Here is a 24,600-nt window from a genome sequence, read left to right as displayed (position 1 = left end):
TAGCCATTCTCTCACCAGGATGGGCACAAGATGCCGGTTATTCCCTTAGATGAGTGGGTTTTTAAAAAGCTGGGTGGGAGACCCCATGCTACAAATTTAATTCAAAAACTGTTAAAGGAACCTTCTTTTAAATCTCAAGAACAGCCTTTTCACACTTCTCTACCACCTTTCCATTGGCTGTGTGTAAATAAACAAAGACCACCAAGTGAGAACAGGCTATTTATTCAAAGCTTGCTACAGCAAGGGAGGCAGCCACCTTCACTCAGCTTGGGACTTACAGGCCGGCAGTGGAAAAAAAAAAGAAAAAAAAAGGGGGTGGGTGGAGTAGGCTTCAGGGTATGCTCTGATTGGAGGTTAACTCGGGGAAGCTGGAGGCGGGCTAACTAGAAGCCGGGCGTCTAACGTGATTGGTTGGGGGGGGAAACATATTTGGCTTTCTCTGATTGGTCCCGAGTTGGTAACAGGGGCAAAAATTTGGGAAGCTGGCAGTCAATGACCGACTCCTGCTCGTTCTAAGCTGATCACTGCAGAGGCTGTGGTTTGGCTTCCCGTGTTGGTTGCAGCAGAGGTTGTGGGTCGGAGTTCTGTTGTCAACATATGGTCCCGTCATTGCCCTGTATATTGTCTGTCAACTGGGTGAGACCCAGGTTTTTATTTTCCCTTGACCTGGATAACTTTCAAGCTTCCGATTTTTGTTTTACCTGGAACAAGATTGCATTCCTGTTATTTCTGTTAAGGATAAACGGAGACATTAGGATATGGAAAGTATTTATGGGAACAAATACATAAGTGTCTTTCTGATGAGGGTCAGGCTGGAGAAAGAATCACCCTCGGTCCTCTGATTGCCCATTTCCGTACACAACTCCTATTACCATTATAACTGACTCCTTAGCAGCGTTTCCTTCCCTCGGGGTGTGGGGGGGGCTCGGCCTCCTTGGTTCCCTCTCTTTGAGGACTGCCCTTTGGGGCCGAGAGAGGAGGATCGCTGCCCCAGTCTCCCACTTCCCTTCCCGAAGCTCGCTTTCCGGGTTCCGGCCCGTGTCGCACCCCCCGCCACCCAGCACCCCACCCCCGCGCCATCCTCCTACAGCGTCCTCCACCCCCGCCCCTGCCCGCCCGCGCACAGCGCCCCCTGTCCGCCCCGCGTCCTCCCCGGTTCTCCCCGCCGCACCGGTCCCGGCCGGCCCCCCTTCCGGTTCCCACACCCGGGCGCGTGCCGGCGCCTCCGGACCAGTGGTTCCGCGCGTTCCTGCACGGAGGCGCGGGGCTCGAACGGACGCGACCCCCTTGGTCCTGCAGCAGCTTCCCCGGCCCGCGGGAGATGTCAGGTCAGCTCTCCCGTCCCCGAGCCGCTACCCGGTCCTTGGTCAGGAATAAGCAGATCCTCCTCGGGTCCCAAGCCCCCGACATCCATTCTGGGGGTACTCTTCCCAGCCACCATTCCCCGATTTCTCCTCAGCTGTGGAAAAAGCAGCCCTCCTTTCTCTTCAGAAAGGGACCCGTATTTTCCCTTCAACTTCCCTCAACTTGGGCCCCCGCGGGCCCCCAGTCGGTGGGAAAGCACTACCCTCCATTTTCGCCCCAGGGAGGTTCCTCGGCCCGGATTTCTCCTGCCACGAAGCAGGAGAGGCAGAGGCGCCGCGGCGGGCTCAGCGGCTGCAGCTGGGCCCTCGCCATCTTGCGCGGAGGAGGAGTCGCGGCGGCAGCCATGCGGAGAGCTAAGGGGCGGGGGTGCTGCGGCCGAGGGAGGGGGCGGGGAGCCGAGTTAGCTCGGCCCGGGCGGCGGCTTCGGCGGCGCCTTGAGAGCGGGCAGCGGCGGAGGTAGGGCTGCGCGGCTCGGGGAGCGGGCGAGCGCCGGCAGACTGGCCCCCAGGCCCCCGGAATGGAGCGGGACGGGGGGCGGGGCGGGGCGGGGGGCGGCCGAAGTGAGGGGCCGGGTGGGGGCGGGCGGAGGTTTCCGAGGAGGAAGGAGCCGCCGCCATTTTGGGAGCTTCGAGTCAACAATAAAGGACCGAGGGTACAGAGCGGGAGTGGCCTCAGTGGTAGGACTCGGGCCCGAGCCGCGAGGAGTGGGGTGAGGTGAGGGGTTGGAGGTCGGTGGTGCAGCGGGGGCTGCGGGGAGTTACCCCCTCCCCCGGCCGGCGTGGGGGGCGCTCTGAGGCGGAGGCCTGAGGCCTGGTCGGGCCCGGGGGAGGAAGGCGGGCGGCAGCTGTGGGGCGGGGGCGCCCGGGAGGAGTGGGATAGAGCACTGTTGTGCCCGGCGGGGTCCGGAGGAGGAGCGGGAGAATTCCTCGGAGGAGCTTTGTGGGAGACGAGGGAAGGTGGGATCGTAGGGGGCGGCAAGGACTTAGGGAGATCGTGGAGGTTATAGGGTACGAGGCGGCCCTATAGGGGGCGGCAGGGATATGCAGTAGCGGAAGGCTGGGTTTCGAAGAGGACCGGCTGCTTGAGGGAGTAAGGCCTTGCAGGTCGATAACAAGGGGGTGATTATGGAGCCCCAGAGTCATGGAGAAAGGAGGGGCCGTCTGACTTAAGGGTTTCTCTTTGGGGCCTTTTGCGGGAGCCCCTATTGTTTCCTACCCGCGGAGCTGGTTCCCTGCTCTTGTTGCGCAGATACGATTTCAGGGCCCCAACCCATTTGTGTTTATGGGCCCAGGGAGCTGACTCGAAGTGTGTGGGTTTGGTGGGGGGGTGTTGAAGGGTAGGGGAACCAGAAATTATTTGCCTACGGTTATAGGGCTCAAATCACTGGCTTGATTCTTTCCCTTATCGCTCACTCCCCTTTCTCTTCAACAGTCCCCTCGCCCCTTCAAAATAGAACGGTCACTCCAACTTGCAGACCAAGCTTAGAGAAACTGCGCTGCATTCGCACACAAAAGGTCTTTTTGGACATGACGATACTGTTTTGGGTGTGAAACTGTCAATTGCTAACTACGATCTGGGAAGTGCTGTAATTAACTCCGCTAGGGGTTCCTCCCAACTCGTCTTTGTTTCGTTCGTATTTTTGAAAATGTAGAAATATAACTTGCAAATCTAAATTGGGAAGGGGTAGGAGGAATATTTCTTTTCCTGAGACGTAGAGCTGCAGTGCTGGTTTTAGCTTAATTGAGAGGGGAGCAGTTATCACATAGTCACATTTTGGATGCAGGAAGGTATGAGGTCTTACGTGCATGATGGACAGTAATGATACCATTTAATTTTTAGAAGTTGCCACCTTCATCCTCTTAGTGTTTGCAAATAAGTAAGTCTTCTGGTATGAAGTAGGTGATATCACTGATCATAATATAAACCTGTCAATACAGGAAACCAATTACTACCTTGCACTGAAATTGGATGGCTCTTAACCACCCTCTGCTTAAGAGGTCACTGAGCTTCTGGGAGACTTGGAAATATACAGCATTGTGTACGTGATAATCAGGATTTGCTTGTGAGCAACTTTATTTTCAATTAAAAAAAAGACATCAAAGAGGTTTTCTAAAAAAATTTTATTGTTTGAGAAACCTTGGTGTATGGCAGAAACGCTAATTAATAAGCTAGTGTATGTTTGGTAAGAAATGTAAAGGAGTTAAAGAACAAAGCAAACAGAGCAGCCCTTTATTTTCTGGCCTTTTTCCCCCTGGCTTTTCAATTACGTTTTCATGTACTTCCTTTAAAAATAATTTTATTTGGGGAATAATTTAAAATTTTTTTTAATTAACTTAATTAGTACTCTGGGTTTCCTGGAAAGTTTGATTAAAGTTACTAGTATCTTTACCCTTTAACAGATTTTTTTAACACAGCTCATTTCCTTTTTGTGTTTTTGTAATTTAAAAAAATGCTACTTCAAGTTGGGATATACTTTTTGAAAAGTGTTATGTTTAAAAACGTAGCAGTTTTAGTATTCAGATTTAATTAAGGTAGCTAAAGGTTTTCTTGGCTGTTTTTCAAGCAGAAGATTTTGACATGTAGACATATTTATATCCCTTGACATGCTTCAGTTACTGTTTTAAAGGGCAAAAACTTAAGGGAAAAAAGAAAATGTATTTTTCTTTATAAAGTTTAACTTCTGTCGTTGAAATTCACAAGGGCATAAATGTGTTCTTCTTAAAGCATAAGGTGAAGCCAAAAGCTCAACTCTTCAAGGATTCTCAGTTGTAAGAAATAGAAAAAAAATTAATGAATTGTCTTGCCTTGTTCATTTGTAGATTTACATTAAGTTGTGCGATACTTCACTGAGTTGTAATGCAATTGAATGTAATGACTCATTGACTTTAAGAGGTGGCAGGGACTTCAGAGAATTCATCAGGGTGGAAACAAGGGAAGAGATTGTCATTTGACAACTAATGCTAACTTAATCACAGTATCTTTCTACTTTGTATTCTCTGGGTTGATTTGAACTGACAGTTTAAAATGTTTGAGATGGGTCTCGGTGCAGGTTTGGTTTTTGAGGCAATTCATCTTTTTGTGTTTTTCCTGGCTTGGCTAGTGATTTGGTCTCAGTGCAGCTGTATTCTTAATTCTTTAATTTAAAAGAAGAGAGTTCTTCTAAGGGAGTTCTTTAAAAGGGAAACAAAAAAGTTTTTTTCTAATTTTACTCTGTTTGCTAATTTAACTTTTTTCTTTGTTTCAGACTGAAGTGAGCGAATTCAGATATATAACTCAACCTTGTTAGAGGGCTTTATTAAAAAATAAAGAGTTGATTCCGTGCATGAGAGCAAGTTACTGCTGCTTACCGTTCAGAGACTTACAGGTGCTTGCCTGCATTGCAATAAAGGACTCATATATTGAGCAAGACTTATATTTATCTCTTCGTTTTGGAGAGCCTAATAAACTGTTATTACAGTTTCTCTACTGACTTTCAAAAGTTTTGAAGTTTGAAAGAGACATCTTTACAATTAATACAGCATGAGCACGGCCAGAACAGAGAACCCTGTTATAATGGGTCTGTCCAGTCAAAATGGTCAGCTGAGGGGCCCTGTGAAGCCCAGTGGTGGCCCCGGAGGAGGGGGCACACAGACACAGCAACAGATGAACCAGCTGAAAAACACCAACACAATCAATAATGGCACTCAGCAGCAAGCACAGAGTATGACCACCACTATTAAGTAAGTGTTAGAATAAATAATAAACACATTTGGGGGACCAAGGAGATTTATTTTGTTAGTTGTTGACTACTTTGTGTATACCTTAGTTTAACCATTTTGATTGCAAATAGAGGACAGATGACTTCGTTTTATGGCCAGCAGGTATTTGCAATAGAAGAATGTATTTCTTTCATAACTAATTCAGGTTTATTAAGTAACAGATTGGCACAGATTAATACATATTAATTTTGTATAGATTATTTTTTGAAACATTTCTGGCTTTCATAATGAGCTCAGATTCATCTTGTTTTTGCCAGTATGGCTTTTTCCCTAGTGTTAGAACTTGACCTTATCCTAGTTTGAATGGCTGTTATAGCCAATTTCACATTTTAAATTTAACGACTTGCCCAGCCTTCTGAACTTCAAACATACTCATAGAAAATTCATCCATAACTTTTTTTTAGTTTATGACACTTTGCTTTTCTGCCCTATTTATTTACTTTTCAAATATACTTTCTCCTCCTTTTACACACACGCACACAAAATAACAAGCAGTTTATGTCATAGGGAACTCAGGATTTTGAACTCTTATAAACACATCTCTGAAGAGTCCCATACCCCTTTGATGACTTTTAAAAACATAAGAGCCTCATCTTACTACAGAATATTTTTTCTTTTAAATTTAAAAGTGTGTAGGCTATCATCTTTAAGTGTACACTTTAAAGTATTTGAGTGGTAACTATGACTCCAAAGAATCAGTTAATAGAAAATTAACATTCAGGAATCTTGACCCATTTGAGATTTGTCTTTGTTAAAAATCTAGCCATGTAAGTTGATTTAACCTCTAGAAATCTTCATAAGATGATAAAACTCTTTCAAGGAACCAAAGCTTGTGTTTTATTACAATAACCTAGATCTTTTCCATGCTTAAAAAGTACTTACTAAAGAAAAATAGCCCTAACTTCCAACAGAATTGGTTTGGTCACTGGGAGATTTGGCATTAATACATATTCTATTATTATTTTATTATTATTTTTTAAGTGTTTTTTTAATTTTTATGTTTTTGCGGTACGCGGGCCTCTCACCGCTGCGGCCCCTCCCGCTGCGGAGCACAGGCCCCGGACGCGCAGGCCTAGCGGCCATGGCTCACGGGCCCAGCCCCTCCGCGGCATGTGGGATCCTCCCGGACCGGGGCACGATCCCGTGTCCCCCGCATCCGCAGGCGGACTCCCAACCCCTGCGCCACCAGGGAAGCCCTCTATTATTTTTGAGATGAATATTTTAATTAGTATAGAAATCAAGAATATTTTCTAAATTGCAGCTTGTCTTGAAAAAATATGAATAGGCTAGCAGTATTTAGGCTATTTTTAATTCTTAATGATAGAAACATAAAGCTACATTATTTCTTTTCTTTCTTTTTTTTTTTTTGGTACACGGGCCTCTCACTGTTGTGGCCTCTCCCGTTGCGGAGCATAGGCTCTGGACGCGCAGGCTCAGCGGCCATGGCTCACGGGCCTAGCCGCTCTGCGGCATGTGGGATCTTCCCGGACCGGGGCACGAACCCGTGTCCCCTGCATCGGCAGGCGGACTCTCAACCACTGTGCCACCAGGGAAGCCCTCATTTCATTTTGAGAGTATTTTGTACTTGAACTCAGATTTGAGACAACAGTAGATTTTACCTTATTTTTGCTTTTCCTAGGATTAATGGTTTTTTTTCAATTCTGTGGATCTTTAAATCTCAGTTTAAATGTCATCTCTTTTATGAAGACTTCTAGATCCCATGGCTCAGAGCTCTTCTAATACCTATTTCTGTCACTTGTTTTCTCGTTAAAAAGTTTTTTTTAACCTCCTAAGATAATCAATTTTTTTTGTAGGCAGATTTTGCCTTGTATCTTCCTGCATTTTTATCCACGATTTAGTGAATTTGGCAATGTGGCAAGCTGGCTTACTAGGATGTTCAGTTGACATTTTTGTTTATACCAAATTTTGCTATGGTATAGACTGGGGTGAAAGGCTTTAGTACCCTTGGATTGCTAGCAAATAGTTGCCTGTGTTACAGTATCTTGGATTATGTGGGACCTAGCTTTAAGTAAAATAATGTGCTTATCTTTCTAAATCAAGACTCTTGAGATGTTTGAGGTGCTCTAATTATATGAGTTGTTACAGTTAAATCAGTGAAAGCTTATTTATTTTAAAGACACAGTTGAAAGCATTGTCTGCTTTATTGACAGTCTTTTTTCTCTTAGATGCTTTGGATATTATATTATTTGAAGTTTTTACCTGACCAAAAAGAAAATTTTTTATTACATTTTCTTTGTTATTTTCTTTCGTGGTTTCAGGCATCCCCAGTAAAAAAGATTAAGAGAGATGTTTACTAACAGCTAATATCGAGTTCTTCTTTTGCCAGGCACTGTGCTGAGTGCTTTATAGAAATTATTTTATGTAATTTTTATCCCATTTTATGTATGAGAGAATGGAGGTTTAGAAAAGTAACTGTTGCAAGGTCATAGAACTAATATGTAGAAGAGTCAGGGCTTGAACTCAAGTCTGAAACTTTATAGATTCCTTGGCTTTAACTAGTCACCAAGAGTTACAAACTCAGATGCCTATAGGGGACTGCCAGATTAGAGGGTACTTGCCCTATTAAAAGGCATCAACCACTTGATTTTAAACTCCATTTACTAAGCTCTATCAAACTGTTGCCATGCAGAAATTTGGAACCAGTGTTACTAAAGCTTCCAGATTTTTTCAAGAAAATCCAGAATCTGGACTTTTACACAAAATCTCCTAATTTTTTAATGTTGGCCACTAATTTAAAACACACACTATGGGCTTCCCTGGTGGCGCAGTGGTTGAGAGTCCGCCTGCCGATGCAGGGGACGTGGGTTCGTGCCCTGGTCTGGGAAGATCCCACATGCTGTGGAGCAGCTGGGCCCGTGAGCCATGGCCGCTGAGCCTGCGCGTCCGGAGCCTGCGCGTCCGGAGCCTGTGCTCCGCAGCGGGAGAGGCCACAAAAAACATACACACACGCTATATAGGTCAAACAAAACATATGGGTTACTAGTTTTGAAAATGGTTGGACTGTATACAACTCTGCTTTTCTTAAGAGGATGGATACCTTACTCCCTTCTATTCTTGATTTTTTAAAATTCTCCCTAGATTGTTGTGCTTTGTAAGAAAACAGTTTTTCTAAAGTTGTTTATCTCTTTTGTTACCTGTATTCTTAAGTAAACGGCAATATGTTCAACTTAGTGTGCTTTTTAGAATTATAATCGAGATGAATTATCTTTGTATTTTACAATACTAATGCTGTGAATTCTGATACTTCAATTTTACTGTATTCTCTCTAGACCTGGTGATGACTGGAAAAAGACTTTAAAACTCCCTCCAAAGGATCTAAGAATCAAAACTTCGGTAAGTTGGTTGTAACATTGAAGTGGAAAAATGATCCTGAAACTCTAAAAGTGAAGTAGTTATTTAATGATAACAGGCACTGTGTTTACTCTTAAGTAAGTTGAAGTGGTTGAAATTGTATAACTCATGTATGATGAGTTGCCCAAAATTTCCACTATTTGGAGGAATTAGTCATAATGTGTATGTATACACATTATTGCAATATATAATGTAATAGTTAATATACAGTATACAATATAATAATTATTACTATATATACAGTATTTCATATATAATTTATATATTAAATACCGTGTTTATACGTATATATATCTTATCTCTTTTGTGGAATGCTTTTATGGTTTTCAAGGCGTTTTCTCAAAATTCTCTGTTTCCAGCAGCACAGTAAGTTTCAGGGTAGGTATTGTCCACATTTTGTGGATGAGAAAACTGAAGTTGAGAGGTTAGTTCTCTTAGCCCAGTGTTCTCAACCAAGGGCAATTTTTGTCCCCTAGGAAGCATTTAGCAATAGCTGGAGCAATAGCTGGTTATCACAGCTGAAGGGATGCTACAGAACAGCCCCTTACAGCAAAGAATTTTCTGGCCCAAATGTCAATAGTGCTGGACTTGAGAAACCCTGGTTTAGACTAGGATATTTGTAGGCAGTGAATGGTGGAGCTAGGGTTTGATTTCATATCTCGTGGTTTGATACTTATATAGAAATAACAGTATTCCATCAGTCCTTAGAGAAAAATGACCACAGGGTGGCTGGTCTTTCCCCAAAACATAGTTTTTAAATGGCTTGTGTGTGTTAAAGAGAGTGGTTATTTTTCAGTTGAACTATAGATCAAGACAGAACTAATCTGCGCATATTTATATTTTAAATGGGGTAAAGAATTAGTCTCTCCAACACTTTATTAAGCATGCTAATTACCAAAGGAACCCAATTGTACTTCATTCTTCTGATGTTGTTTGTTTTTGTTTGACCAGGATGTGACCTCCACAAAAGGAAATGAGTTTGAAGATTACTGTTTGAAACGGGAGTTGCTGATGGGAATTTTTGAAATGGGCTGGGAAAAGCCATCTCCTATTCAGGTATGTTTCCCCTTTTTTATCATATGTATAATGTTATGAGTTAAGCGTTACACACTTTCTGATCTGCGGGAATGATACAGTGAAACAACAGTTCTCTCCAGTTTGTATACACACACATATATATATGTACACACAGGCATACACACTTTCTGAACCTTTAAATGGTAAGTTACAAAATCATGGCGCTTTATTTCTAAATATTTCAGTGTGTATTTCCTAAGAATAGGGATAGTCTCTTGAATAATCATAGTACAGTTATGTTCGGTCAATTTAACTTTAATGCAGTATTTCTATCTCATCTGTCATTTGTAGTCTTATTTTTAACTGGCCCCCAGATTTTGTCTTAAAGCATTTTTTTTCTCTTCCATACAAGATTCATCCTAGGATCAGGTATTGCATATAATGGTTACATCTCTTTTAGTAGTGAGCATTTCCCTGTTCTTTTTTTGTCTTTTATGACATTGACATGTTAAAAATATGGCCCCCTTCCTTTTTTTTTTTTTCTCCAGTAGAACATTCCTCATTTGGGGTTTGTCTCATATTTCCATGTGATTAGATTCAAGTTATGCATTCTTAGCCAGAATACTGCAGAAGTCACATTTGGAGGTATAGTGTTCATCTATTCCTCAAGGGTGATTTTAATTTTGATTACCCTTTCAAAGTGGTGTCTTGATTTTTCTACTGTATAATTATTGCTCCCCCCCACCACCTTAAAACTAATAAACAGTCTTTGGGGAGCATTTTAAGGCAATGCAGATATACTACTCTTCATAAAAATTTCCCCCTAAAAAAAAAAAAAAATTTCCCCCTAACTCCTCCTTATGTATCTATATATTATCAGTGTGGACTCATGAATTTTTTTTAATGGTATTTTTTATATATATAAATGTATTTTTTATTTTTGGCTGTGTTGGGTCTTAGTTGCTGTGCACGGGCTTTCTCTAGTTGTGGTGAGGGGAGGCTACTCTTCGTTGCAGTGCACAGGCTTCTCATTGTGGTGGCCTCTCGTTGCGGAGCACAGGCTCTAGGCGCACAGGCTTCAGTAGTTATGGCACATGGGCTCTAGAGCGCAGGCTCAGTAGTTGTGGCTCATGGGCTTAGTTGCTCTGCGGCATTGGCAGGCAGACTCTTAACCACTGTGCCACCAGAGAAGTCCCTTTAGTGGTATTTTTGTGCTCGAATTGTCCTGTATTTGGCCAGCGTGAGCTCCTTCAGGCCGGTTCCTTTGTGTTTGTAATGTGCCTCATTTGTTTTTTCCCTCTGATAGACTATTTTATAAAGCAGTTTTAAGTTCATAGCAATTGAGCAAAAGAGATATTTCGTAAATCCCTGCCCACACTCATGCATAGCCTCCCTCATTATCAGCATTCCCCACAAGAGCAATATTTGTTACAACTGATGAACCTGTGTTGACACATTATCACCCAAAGTCCATAGTTTGCATTAGGGTTCATTCTTGGTATTGTAAATTCTATGGGTTTGAACATATGTATAATGACATGTATCCACCATTATAGTATCATACAGAGTAGTTTCACTGACCTCCGTGCTCCACCTATTCACCCTTCCCTTCCCCCTTCGTTTTTCTTGAGCACTTCCTTTTTGGTGTATCACGATGTCAAGCTTATCTGTAGAGCCACCCTTCCCCAGCCTCAGAATCAGCTATTTTCTCCAAGGAACTCTGATTCCAATTAGTGGGGAGTAGTATTAGGGACCAAGAGCTAAGTACTAGGTGCACTCTTTCAGTGAAAAGAGCAAGGAAATATATGTATGTATACACATACATGCCTGTAGACCTAAACATGTGTTATACATGTACAGATTTGATAAATGTGATTGTTGTCTTCACATATTTAAATTGAAGCTGTTGAATCCAAGCTGTACTCAGGACAAACTCTGTGACATCATTGAGTACTTTTTCACTGAACAAACATGTATCAAGTGACCTAGAAAGTGTTAGACCCTGAGGGTGTTATGATGAACAAGATAAATAGGGTTCCTGCACTCAGAGTCTGGTGGAAAGGACAGCTTATTGTACAGGTAATTTCAGTGTAATGTAATGGGCACATATATGTAGTTGAAATTGCACATATATGTAGCTACTAGGGAAGATGGAACAACCTGGAAGAAGTGATCCATGTTCCAAGTGGGGAACACTGGAATGGTGATTGCCTGGGGATGAGAGTGTGCCTTTGTGGACAAACTGAAAGGAGTTTGTTGTGGTTAGAGAAAGTATCAAGATAAAGTTATACCTCATCAGGCAATTTGAGTGCAGATATCAAAAATATTTAGGAATCTACTTTTCCATAATATAGTTCATGTTAATCTATTTTATCTATAGGAGTGAAACATTTTATGGGCACTTTTCTACTGTATCATTCAACTTTGTATCTCTAGTACTTAGCAAGGTGCATGGCAGGAAATAGGCCCTCAGTTGTATTGCTTTGTTGGAATTATGGTTAATGGATATCTGTAAGTGAACTTCGTCTAGAGAAGTGTTTTAGAGCACTGTCTTTGAGGTGAGGCTGCGCAGGTTGAATCCCAACTCCACTCCTCTCTAAGGAGATTATTTAAATGTCTCGAAGCCTCTGCTTTCTGACCTATAAAATTGATATAATAGTGTATACCGTGGGGTTGTTGTAAAGATTAAGTGAGGTAATTCATGTTAGTATCCTTACTGCAGTGGCTAATAGGTGACAAATACCCAATAAATGTTATGGGGTTTTATTTTTTTTTTTTTTGCGGTACGCAGGCCTCTCACCGCTGTGGCCTCTCCCGCCGCGGAGCACAGGCTCCGGACGCCCAGGCTCGGCGGCCATGGCTCACGGGCCCAGCCGCTGCGCGGCATGTGGGATCCCCCCAGACCGGGGCACGAACCCGTGTCCCCTGCATCGGCAGGCAGACTCTCAACCACTGCGCCACCAGGGAAGGCCCCATGGGGTTTTATTTTATGTAGTAGTTTTATCAAAAAAGGAGATTGGTTCATTTGGCAGAGTTAATTCTTAATGGACCCTTGCTGACTCCTGTTTCACACTTTCGTATTAAATTTTAAAATTCACTTTGTTATTTGCATTCTCAGTTTGGTATAGCATATAGATAATTAACTCTTCAGCCACTTAGCCAGTCTACCATCTAGGTTTTTCTGTAAAGTAGAAATGATCTCCCTCACAGGGTTTTTATTGTGAGGATCGAAGGTTGTGTACAGGCATACCTCGTTTTACTGTGCTTTGCTTTACTGTATTTTGCAGATACTGCGTTTGGGTTTTTACTGGTTTTGTGTTTTTTTTTTTTTTAAACAAATCGAAGGTTTGTGGCAACCCTGTGTTGTCAGATGATGGTTATTATTTTTAAATTTAGGTGTGTATATTGTTTTTTTACACAATACTGCTGCACACTTAATAGACTATAGTATAATGTAAATATAACTTTTATATGCACTGGGAAACAAAAAAATTTGTGTGACTCACTTGATTGCACTGATCTAGAACCGAATCCACAATGCTCCAAGGTGTATTTTGAAATAGCAAGCAGAGTATGAATATAAAGTATTATTCTGTATACCTGAGACTATCATTCACATTGCTTTTTCCTGCACTATTGTTTTGCCTGAGGATCCATGGAAAACACAAGATAACATGCTTCTTAGAATCATTCAGTGTAACAAACCATAAATACTAGGCCTTTAGAACCAAAAGAAATCTAGAAGTCCTCTAGTAAAATCCAGCCTCGTGACTGGCATTCTTCTATTCTCTTCTTGTATACCTTTTTTCCTCACTTTTTTTTTTTGTTATTTTTTTTTCTTTTACTAAAACGTGTCTATTGTCTTTATAGTACTTAGTTTTACAGTTTGATCCAGGCATTTTTTTTTTTCTCTCCAGATATAAAATCCTCTTGACCAGATGGGTGTCATATACATTTGAATCTTTTTTAAGAGATCTGACTTAGTTGCACTTTGGCTATAAGATTATTAGAAAATGAGGCACTTAAAATCTTTTGAGACGATATAATTTTACACTGACAGGCTGGAACCAGATATACTACAGATTGCTTCCACACATTTTTCTTTGGTACAGCCATCTGTGATTCTAGTTCTTGGTCTGAATGCTGTGCCCAGTAGCATAACCATGCCATTCTGAGGCCTAGCTTTACAGGAATAGAGACTTCTTTGGAGGACCTAAGAGTCTGTCTTATTCTGCTTAACATTGAGAAACCTTATATTACTTGGGGATGATTGGTGACAGCTCTTGCTGCTTCCAGACCTTAGGCACAACTTTTGAAGACTTTTTAGGTAAGAAGATGATGGAATGACAAATAGTTCATTATTGAGGGAAACATGGAAGTTCCTTCTTTTGGCAACCAAATTTCATATCAAGTCAGGAATCTCAAATTATTTTGAGAAATTATTTTGTTAACCAAGTCTAATTGGTCGTTTATTAAATTTATAGTTAAGAATTAGAGCATTCTTAATTCTTTTATAATTCATTCCTCCTGCTAACATGGATTTATTGCCAAAAGAATTATTTTCCTAAATTCTCAAAGTCTTTAAATGCATGTCTTCATTGGTTACTATGGTAAAATTGGGGTGTGTTCCTTAAGGTGGAGATGTTCTTTTTGAAATTACTATCTTCCGTCTCCTTTTTTTCTGGGTAGCAGTAGATGTTGTCACCATTGCTTATCTCCTCCACAGTACCCATATTTTTTCCCCCTGAAATTAAGGTTCTTAAATTCAACTAGTCCTAGGAAGTAAAAAGAAGCAGCTACTCTAAAAGCAGCTAGCTGGGCAATTTGGAGCCTTTTCAGGTACTATACTTTTGTAAAATGCCTCTCAGTACTAGGAAATTGGAAGGTATCCCATTCTTTGGTTGTAGGCAACAGAGACCAACTTGGGTTACTTAAGCAAAAGGAAATTTATTGAATATCAGGAATTCACAAGATTAGGGAGAAGTCTGGAGAAACACACTTGGCATTGGCCAAGAACCAGGGCAGCCCTAAAGGGCTCAGGAAGCTGTAAATTGTTATAGGATGCACTATAGCAATTTCAATTCTTAGAAGGGAGGATTCAGCCAGGCTTGGCTTCAGTCATTGTCCTCCATACAGCTGAGGAAGTTGGCTAGACTATCCATTGGGGTGGGGAGGATGTAATTCCTCAGAGTTACGGTGCTACTAAGAAAGGGGAATGGATGGATAGTAGGGTTATAAAAACACAATAAATACATACTGGCTCAGTCCCTAGACCTTACAGTGGAACATGGACTTTGGAGAGCTAAAGTGGCAGAATCAGACCTTAAGGTCGTTTAAGGTTAAGGTTTCTGTTTTTTGTGTTGTTTTTTTGGGTTTTGGTGGGTTTTGTTTTTGTTTTTGGTTGTTTTGTTTTTGGTGGCCTTAGGGTATAAATCACACAATTCACACATTTTAAGTATACAATTCGTTGTTTTTTAGTATATTCACAGTTGTGCAGTCACACAACTAAAACAGTCAATTTTAGAATATTTTCATCACCCCAAAAAGAAACTTTAGTAATCACCCTTCATCTTCCCCTAGCTCTAAGCAACCACTAATCTACTTTCTGTCTGTATGGATTGGCTTATTCTGGACAATTTCATGTAAATGGAACCATACAATATATGCTCTTTTTTGACTGGCTTTTTTGACCATGTGACTAGCATGTGTTTAGGGCTCATCCATATTGTAGCATGTATCAGTACTCCATTCCTTTTTATTGTTGAATAATATTCCACTGTATAGCTATACCACAGTGGTTTATCCATTCTTCAGTTGTAGGGTTGTTTCCACTGTTAGCTGTTATGAATAATACTCCTTTGAACACTGGTGTACGAATTTTTGTGTGGAGATATTTTCATTTCTCTTGGGTATATACCTAGGAGTAGAATTGCTGGTTCAAATGGTAACTCTTTAACTTTTTGAGGAACTGCCAGACTGTTTTCCAAAATGGCTGTACATTGTACTTAGTGGTATATGAGGTACCAATTTCTCTGCAAACCGAAGTTCAAATCCTGGTTCTAGCATTTCTTGCTTTGTGACCTTCAGTAAAACAGTCTGAGGATCCATCTGTCAGTTGTAAAACAAAACGTACCTAACTTGAAAGGATATAATTAATGTTAAGTATCTAAGCATAGTGTCCATCTCAGTAAGTTTTTAAAAATTATTTAGCTTCCTTCCTCCTTCCTCTTCTCCCTGGCTGCTCCCCATGACTTCCTCTTGGGTTTCAAAGCTGTGTGAGTCGGACTTGAATTCTCTTGCTTCATATTACTTAATCTTCCCAGGAAACAGTAGTAAGAGACGGTGTGGATATACTGGATCTCCTGACTGCTAATCATAATGATCACCATATGAGATGAAATACAGTGCATCTTAACTTACAGACTAGCTTACTTGGTTAAAGTCCTGTCCTTAAACAGTTTCTGTAGAGCATAAGTCCTGTCAGAGTAGAGGAATAGAAGTCAGTGAATGGCCTTTAAGTCAAAAGATAAACCCCAAATAGGAATTAGGATACCCCCAATCTAATTCTGCCCTGTCTTACTTCATTCAGAAGTCTTATCTTTTTTTTTTATTATTAATTTTTATTGGAGTATGGTTGCTTTACAATGTTTTGTTAGCCTCCACTGCACAACAAAATGAATCAGCCATACGCATACAGGTATCCCCTCCCTTTTGAACTTCCCTCCCATTTCGGTTACCACAGTGCATTAGGTAGAGTTCCCTGTGCTATACAGTACGTTCCCATCAGTTGTCTATTTTGTACATAGTTTCAATAATGTATATGTGTCAATTCCAGTCCCTCCCTCCCTACCCCTTTCCCCCTTTGTATCCATACATTTGTTCTCTACGTCCAAATCTCTTTCTGCTTTGCAAATAAGATCATGTATACCATTTTCTAGATTCCATATATACACGTTATTATATGACATTTGCTTTTCTCTTTCTCACTTCACTCTGTAGGACTCTCAGTTCATCCGTGTCTCTACAGATGACCCAATTTCGTTCCTTTTTATGGCTGAGTAATATTCCATTGTATATATGTACCACATCTTCCTTTTCCTTTTTTTTTTTTTTTTTGCGGTACGCGGGCCTCTCACTGTTGTGGCCTCTCCCGTTGCGGAGCACGGGCTCCAGACGCGCAGGCTCAGCGGCCATGGCTCACGGGCCCAGCCGCTCCGCAGCATGTGGGATCTTCCCGGACCGGGGCACGAACCCATGTACCCTGCATCGGCAGGTGAACTCTCAACCACTGCCCCGCCAGGGAAGCCCATGTACCACATCTTCTTTATCCATTCCTCTGTTGATGGACATTTAGATTGCTTCCATGACCTGACTGTTGTAAATAGTGCTGCTGTGAACATTGGGGTGCATGTGTTTTTTTTTAATTACGGTTTTCTCTGGGTATATGCCCAGTAGTGGGATTGTTGGGTCATATTGTAGTTCTATTTTTAGTTTTCTAAGGAACCTCCATACTGTTCTCCATAGTGGCTGTATAAATTTATATTCCCACCAACAGTGTATGAGGGTTCCTTTTTCTCCACACCCTCTCCAGCATTTATTGTTTGTAGATTTTTTGATGATGGTCATTCTGACCGGTGTGAGGTGATACCTCATTGTAGTTTTGGTTTGCATTTCTCTAATAGTGATGTTGAGCATCCTTTCATGTGTTTGTTGGCCATGTGTATGTCTTCTTTGGAGAAATGTCTGTTTAGGTCTTCTGCCCATTTTTGGATTGGGTTGTCTTTTTGATACTGAGCTGTGTGAGCTGCTTGTATATTTTGGAGATTAATCTTTGTCAGTTGCTTCATTTGCAAATATTTTCTCCCATTCTGAGGGCTGTCTTTTCGTCTTGTTTATGGTTTCCAGAAGTCTTATCCTTTTAAAGAACCTGATTCAGGAAGTCACTGGGAGACTACCTAGCCTTTTTTTCTGCTGTAGAACTGAGTAGTATGCAGGTAGCCTGTTTAAAAACCATAGAAGAGAATGAACTCATGGGGATAACGGGCCTTCAGGACAACAAAAGATTAATAGAGTTGACTCAAAGTAGGAGGGAAGAGATCAAGACCAAAGGGTCAAAACCAAGGTTTTCTTCTTTGACCTGCTTTACCATACATAATAAGCAGACTGTTTAATGCTGGCTGTAGGAACAAGGTAATAGAGTATTATGACTGGATCATTTTCGCAGTTGTTCTGGCAGCTGTGTTAGTTATTCTGACCATATGGAACCCATCTGACCCCTGTGATTGGGGTTCTAGAATGAGAGTCATGGTGGGAAATGAAAGTCATGATGCTTATGATTTAGATATTTCTCCAGTAACGGTGTGGGGGTTTTTTTGGTTTTTATGGCTGCGTTGGGCCTTTGTTGCTGTGCGCAGGCTTTCTCTAGTTGCGGTGAGCGGGGGCTGCTCTTCATTGCGGTGTGCAGGCTTCTCATTGCAGTGGCTTCTCCTGTTGCGGAGCCTGGGCTCTAGGCGCATGGGCTTCAGTAGTTGTGGCACGAGGGCTCAGTAGTTGGGGCTCAGTAGTTGTGGCACGAGGGCTCAGTAGTTGGGGCTCAGTAGTTGTGGCACGAGGGCTCAGTAGTTGGGGCTCATGGACTCTAGAGCACAGGCTTAGTAGTTGGGGCACACAGCCTTGGTTGCTCCGAGGCACGTGGGATCTTCCCGGCCCAGGGCTTGAACCCGTGTTCCCTGCATTAGCAGGCGGATTCCTAACCACGGTGCCACCAGGGAAGTCCTTCAGTAACAGTTTTAAAGTGCTAGAGATACTTTTTTTGGTCATTAGCTCAAGCATAGAAAGAGCTAATTATTTTAGTGATTGTGAATCTCGTTTCCTAATTTATTTTCCTAATTTTCTAGTTTTAGAAATTAAAATGTTTAGTTTTAGAAATCGAAATGTTCTGCTTCCTCTCTGTTTATACCTGTTTTACTTTTTAAATTTCTCTCCATATATGTGTATTTAATATTTAGTAATCGTTAGGAATCCTTTGCTATTGTCTAGGAAATTTGTCCTAATAAGAAATACTATCTTCTTCAAAACACATATGACCAACTAAGCCAAATATGAAAATGAGAAGTCAGCCTTGGTAATGTGACCATGGATCAAGATAACTGGAATAGAGTTGAGACTCCAGTTGAGCACATCTCAGGACGGAAGTTGGCTGTGAGACAGACATTGGACATTATGTAATACGATTTTTAAAAAAATCAAATAGGACCCGAGGTTAAACTTTTCCAGCTGATTCCTGTTTTGTGTAGGGATAAATTGTCCAACTTACAATTTTTCATTGTGGTCAAGTTGGTTTACTAGTCTCAGAATATCTTATTACAGTCTTTCCTTTGAATATTGTTTGTGCTGTCTTTTCCTCCAGTTTTTAATTGTGAAATGTCCTTTGCTTTTTTTCCTCTATGTATTCATGATGTTAGCCCAAGTTACGCGTCTTGGTTGTTGATGCTCAGCTTCCTTAGACAACACATTTGCACATGCAGACTTACATATACAGTTTTTTTTATTACTTGAGTATGTATTTTATAAGCAGCTCTGGTAAATGTCAGTTGATACTGATGGTGACGTGGACTGTTCCTGCTAATTTATTTGGTCTCTACTTATTCTTGTAAAATGCTTCAAAATAATACCAAAGAGCTATGTATACTTTCAGTGTGTTTTAGAGAAGAATTTGCTTATGTACTGTTTTTATTCACAAGTAATTTGCATTGTCTTATCTCTTCTAGGAGGAGAGCATTCCCATTGCTTTATCTGGTAGGGATATTTTAGCTAGAGCAAAAAACGGAACAGGCAAGAGCGGTGCCTACCTCATTCCCTTACTTGAACGGCTAGACCTGAAGAAGGACAATATACAAGGTTAGTTGTTTGTTTAAACTGTAAATGGCGATTTAAATCTTGGAGCGATTACCATCTTTTTTTTAGTCAGAACTTAAATAATCTGGAATTCGTATTTATCCTTTTCACGGTTTTTGGCCTGGTTGTCTTGTAAAAATGATTCCTAACTTTTTTTAAAGAGATTTTCTAGTTTTCAAAGTTCTTTTACATATTACACAGCTATGACAACATTCCAGTGAGATAGGCAAAATAAGATTATCGTCCTATAGATAGATAGGAAAAGCTAAGATCTTGAGAAGTTAAATTATCTGACATAGATACTTACAAACTATGGAACTGAAATGTTTCTTGTGACAGCTGTGTGTCTGCAGAGTTCCTTGTAGAAACATGAACTTTTTCTCTTTAAAGCCTTGTGGTTTGGGGATTTTAAGAGGTTAGGCAGTAAGGAAGAAACAAATTTCCATAACTGTACCCAGAGTAAGCTAATAGAGTTAAGTTTTCATCTCTGAAGCTTTTTCTTAAATTTTCAGCTGTTTTTTCCCCCAGCTTTCTTGATCTATAATTATTATTTCTGCCATCTCTCTGTTACTTACTTTCATATGATATAAATAGAACTGGGTGGCAAGAGTTTCTTATTTGGGTATTTTAACTAGTGAATCTCTTACTAAAATATTAATGAACTTTGGGCTAATAATTGACAACTCAAAGAACCCTTTAAGGGTTTGTAAACAAGAAGAGTACAAGAATTGTATAGCATTGTTACTGAGGAATAGTCTAAATCTGGAACACTATAATAGGTTCTCTTTTTTTATTTTTAGGAAATTTATTCATTTGAGTGTCTTAATTACAAGGGGAAATATTTCTGTAGCTTCTTAAACTCTTAATATATGCTGTTTTTTTTTCTGTTTTCTCTGTTATTTGTTATTTTCCAGCAATGGTGATTGTTCCCACTAGAGAACTTGCTCTACAGGTCAGTCAAATTTGCATCCAGGTCAGCAAACACATGGGAGGGGCTAAAGTGATGGCAACCACAGGAGGAACCAATTTACGGGATGACATAATGAGGCTTGATGATACAGGTAGGAAATGATTGATGTAAGGTGGCTGGCTCGCTGTAATTCCACACACAGGTGTTTCCTTTCAGTAACTTATTAAAATTGTTTTTTAAATTAATAAGGAACAAACATTGCAATATAAAAATGAATAAAGGAAATGACCATTTCATTCAAGCAAAAAAAACAAATTGTTTTAGTAATAGAAAGAATATTCAGCCTTACTAATTTTTTAAATTGTACATAAAAACAGTAAAGTGATATTGTACCTGTCTGATTGACAAGGTTAATTCAGATTGGCAAGGCTAATTAGTAACCAGTAATGTGAGTTTGTGGAGAAGTTGGCTGTCTTGCAACATGGGCGTATAAGTTGATATAATCTCTGTGGTGGGCAATTTGGCATTATATTTCAAAATTATAAATGTATATTTTTAAGAATCTTTTTTTGAAGAAATAACTGGACAAATGCAAGGTTGTTTACTACAGCATGGTTTGTAGTACTGAAAAACTTGGAGCAACCTGAATGTCAAGGGAGTTTGGCTAAAATACATTGGATATAGTCTGAAGGGAATTCTACACGGCCATTAAAGAGTGAAGCTGACCTGTATTCATTTTTTAATGAAGAGTTCTCCATGGTACATTATTTAGTGAAAAAAGAAAACAGCAAGAATGAAATCCACTTATATAAAATTATACATAGAATTTTAGTCAAAATTTTACATATGATTATCATTTGATTAGTTTAATTATTATATTCTTTGTGCTGTCCTGTTATTTAAAATGATTATTTTATTTGATCCTTATTACAGTCTTCGGAAGACCCTTGATCTAGATTAAAGTCAAGCTACTGTATCAGAAGCTTGGCATACCTTTTGTTTTTCCTTGGGGGTTGCCCCAAGACAAATTTGGAGCAGGTGATTTGGGAAGTTGTAGCCCCACCCCCATGTAGCACTGAAACTAACAGGTATTCTCTAGCCAACCAAAGATGAAATGGAAATCCATATTCTAAAACACATCTGTGCCTCTTTGTATTATTCCTGCCTCTACAGCAGTATTTCTGATAAAATATATGATATAAGCCTTTACTATATCCTTTTTGCCCCAACTAAAATTAACGAAAATATGTTTTCTAATCTTGTGTAGTGCATGTCGTGATAGCTACCCCTGGGAGAATCCTGGATCTTATCAAGAAAGGAGTAGCAAAAGTTGATCATGTCCAGATGATAGTATTGGATGAGGTAATGTCTCTTCATTTGGAAATATACTATTCTGTACTACTCTGGCTTTGTTCATAACTGCCAGTGAATGAAGCATAACCTCTTTGTGTTTATGCGCTTTTATTTGTTTTGTTTTTTTTTAATATTTGGCTGCATTGGGTCTTCGTTGCTGCACGCAGGCTTTCTCTAGTTGTGGCAAGCGGGGGCTACTCTTTGTTGCGGTGGGTTGGCTTCTCTTGTTGCAGAACACAGGCTCTAGACACACGGGCTTCAGTCGTTGTAGCACGCAGGCACAGTAGTTGTGGCTTGCAGGCTCAGTAGTTGTGGCACGTGGGCTTAGTTGCTCTGCGGCACGTGGGATCTTCCCGGACTAGGGTTCAAACCCATGTCCCCTGCATTGGCAGGTGAATTCTTAATCACTCTGCCACCAGGGAAGTCCCTATGACCTTTTAATAAATGCATGACTCTTGTCGGTTCAAAGTAATTTGCTTACAAAACATGTTTTACCCTTTAAAAACAATAGATGATAGGAATTTATAGGACTAAATCAGCCTTGTGTCTTTTTCTTAGTAAAGCGAGGTTTTTATTTTTCAGTGAGAGAAGTTGTTGAATAATCTCAAAGCCAAGTTCATTCAAAGTCTCTTTCCATTCTGTGATTCATCTTAAGAAGCATGTAATGTCTCTAACCCCTCATTTAACATACAGCTTTGTATTGTTTGTTTTTTCGTCCCTGTTATAATGTGTTATCTCACCAGGTTATAAGTGCCTTTTAAGAACTTATTCAGCTCTGCATCCTTAGGACCTAGCAGTGTTTTACACATATAAGAAACCAGCGTTGATGTTTTTAAAGTTATTTTCCTGTTTGGTCTGTGTTTTAGATTACTAGAGCAGTTTCGTCATGATCTATTCAGAACAGGTTTTTATCTTTGAGTAATGAGAGCACATTTATTAGTTACTGCATGCTAGCACTAAGTGCTTTACGTGTTTTTTCATTTAATTTTTGCAAGAATCCTATAAGATAGGTATCCTATAAAGTAGTTACTACAGTAAGAAGACATCTTAATTTTTAAATTGTGGAAACTAAAATAGTGGTTAAGAAACCTCCCAACATAGCTGATAAGGAGACAAGTTTTTTTTTTTTTTTTAATTTATTTATTTATGGCTGTGTTGGGTCTTCATTTCTGTGCGAGGGCTTTCTCCTGTTGTGGCAAGCAGGGGCCACTCTTCATCGCGGTGCACGGGCGTCTCATTATCATGGCCTCTCTTGTTGCGGAGCACAGGCTCCAGACGCGCAGGCTCAGTAGTTGTGGCTCACAGGCCTAATTGCTCCGCGGCATGTGGGATCTTCCCAGACCGGGCTCGAACCCGTTTCCCCTGCATTGGCAGGCAGACTCTCAACCACTGCGCCACCAGGGAAGCCCAGGAGACAAGTTTTAAACCCAGGTAGTTTGACTCTGTAGCCTGTACTTTTAACCACTATACTATAATGTCTCTGTAATGGAAGTCACATTAAAATTTTGTTATGGGAACAAGGATTTTTTCTGTCTGGGACTTTTTTTCCTTGGAGGATGAGTATTACAGACTTTTCCCCTTCTGAATCACTGGTAACGTGTCTTGGTGCCTTTGGACTACGCAGTGTTGTAGAGGACTTACTGTTTACAACCAGGAGCATTCCATGAACTTGCTGGATGATGCCTTATTAACCAAAGACCTTAGACATTATTTCATTGTGTTTAAGATTGTCTTCTCTTTGTACTACAGGCAGATAAGTTGCTGTCACAGGATTTTGTGCAGATAATGGAGGATATTATTCTCACGCTACCTAAAAACAGACAGATTTTATTATATTCTGCTACTTTCCCTCTTAGTGTACAGAAGTTCATGGTGAGTATAAACCTGTACTTGGAAGCAGTACTATTCTGTTGTCCATGAGTATATCTTTATCCATAATTACATCTTACTACTAGTCTTTATTACACTGATTTCAAGTTTGGGGCTTTTTCTTCAGCTGATCAATTAAGGTTTGTTGTGCATAAATTAACTGATTTTTTTTAAGATACAAAAGTAATTTGATTCTTATTTGTTCACTTAGCTTTTGGTGTCAGACATAGCCATTGGTTCTAGATAAATTGATTACAGCATAATTCTATATTTAAAGTACAAAATAGTAACTTAGCTGTATATCTGAATGTTATGTCTCCCATTTTATGGTAATTTACTTCTTCCATGACAGATAATAATGTTTTAAAGAGGGCTCCATTCTTTAAGAGTTTGTCAGGCAGAAATGTATGAGGATATATTCTGAGTTTAAGAAATAGACTCTGCTTTCATTTAAATATGAGACTCTTCTTTTTTTCAGAATTCCCATTTGCAGAAACCCTATGAGATTAACCTGATGGAGGAACTAACTTTGAAGGGAGTAACCCAGTACTACGCATATGTAACTGAGCGCCAAAAAGTACACTGCCTCAACACACTTTTCTCCAGGGTAAGTCTGTTAGGCTTCAGCGGCTGAATGTTGTCCGTTACTTACTACTTAACCTCAGTAAAACAAACAGTTGTATCAGTTTTCTCACCATTTTCTTTTTCTTTCTTTCTTTTTTTTTTTTTAAAATACTTATTTATTTGGCTGCGCCGGGTCTTAGTTGTGGCATGCAGGATCTTTTAAGTTGCAGCATGTGGGCTCTTAGTTGCAGCATGCGGGATCTAGTTCCCTGACCAGGGATCAAACCCGGGCACCCTGCACTGGGAGCACGGAGTCTTAACCACTGGACCACCAGGGAAGTCCCTCTCAGCATTTTCAATGTAAAAAAAATTCCTTAGTTTTTCCTAAAGGTAGTTTGAGTTGTTGATCTGAAGCTGATACTGTATGATTGTCAAGTCACAGGTACTTCTAATTTGATTCTAAAATAATTTGACCTTAATTACAGATAATCCTCA

General features: G+C 40.4%; 1 protein-coding gene and 1 long non-coding RNA gene across 6 annotated transcripts in view; one reads left to right on the top strand and one right to left on the bottom strand.

Annotated features, from left to right (window-relative positions):
- Positions 1-206: 206 nt before the first annotated feature.
- LOC132526359 (uncharacterized) lies at positions 207-1,797 on the bottom strand. 2 transcript variants are annotated; one of them, XR_009542538.1, is made up of 2 exons: positions 873-1,797; positions 207-701 (listed from the first exon to the last, which is right to left on the bottom strand). It is a non-coding gene; the product is annotated as an uncharacterized LOC132526359 (long non-coding RNA). The 2 variants fall into 2 exon arrangements; XR_009542537.1 differs by having other exon boundaries at positions 1,568-1,797.
- Positions 1,755-24,600, top strand: part of DDX6 (DEAD-box helicase 6) — a 34,090-nt gene continuing 11,244 nt past the window's right edge. For 2 of the 4 annotated variants that reach the window (XM_060160530.1, XM_060160527.1), the window contains exons 1-9: positions 2,002-2,074; positions 4,610-5,084; positions 8,414-8,477; positions 9,447-9,551; positions 19,283-19,412; positions 20,324-20,470; positions 21,587-21,681; positions 23,422-23,544; positions 24,020-24,148. In XM_060160530.1, coding sequence (XP_060016513.1) covers positions 4,885-5,084; positions 8,414-8,477; positions 9,447-9,551; positions 19,283-19,412; positions 20,324-20,470; positions 21,587-21,681; positions 23,422-23,544; positions 24,020-24,148 — 993 coding nt within the window. In that variant the 5' untranslated portion in view covers positions 2,002-2,074; positions 4,610-4,884. Of the gene's footprint in view, positions 1,822-2,001; positions 2,075-4,609; positions 5,085-8,413; positions 8,478-9,446; positions 9,552-19,282; positions 19,413-20,323; positions 20,471-21,586; positions 21,682-23,421; positions 23,545-24,019; positions 24,149-24,600 lie in introns of those variants that run through there. The other 2 variants (XM_060160528.1, XM_060160529.1) reach the window with 2 other exon arrangements.

Source organism: Lagenorhynchus albirostris, chromosome 9, assembly GCF_949774975.1.
Source record: "Lagenorhynchus albirostris chromosome 9, mLagAlb1.1, whole genome shotgun sequence".
In the NCBI taxonomy this organism is placed as follows: Eukaryota; Metazoa; Chordata; class Mammalia; order Artiodactyla; family Delphinidae; genus Lagenorhynchus; species Lagenorhynchus albirostris.
The sequence above is the reverse complement of the archived record's forward strand: the minus strand, read 5'-3'. Positions and strand labels throughout refer to the sequence as shown.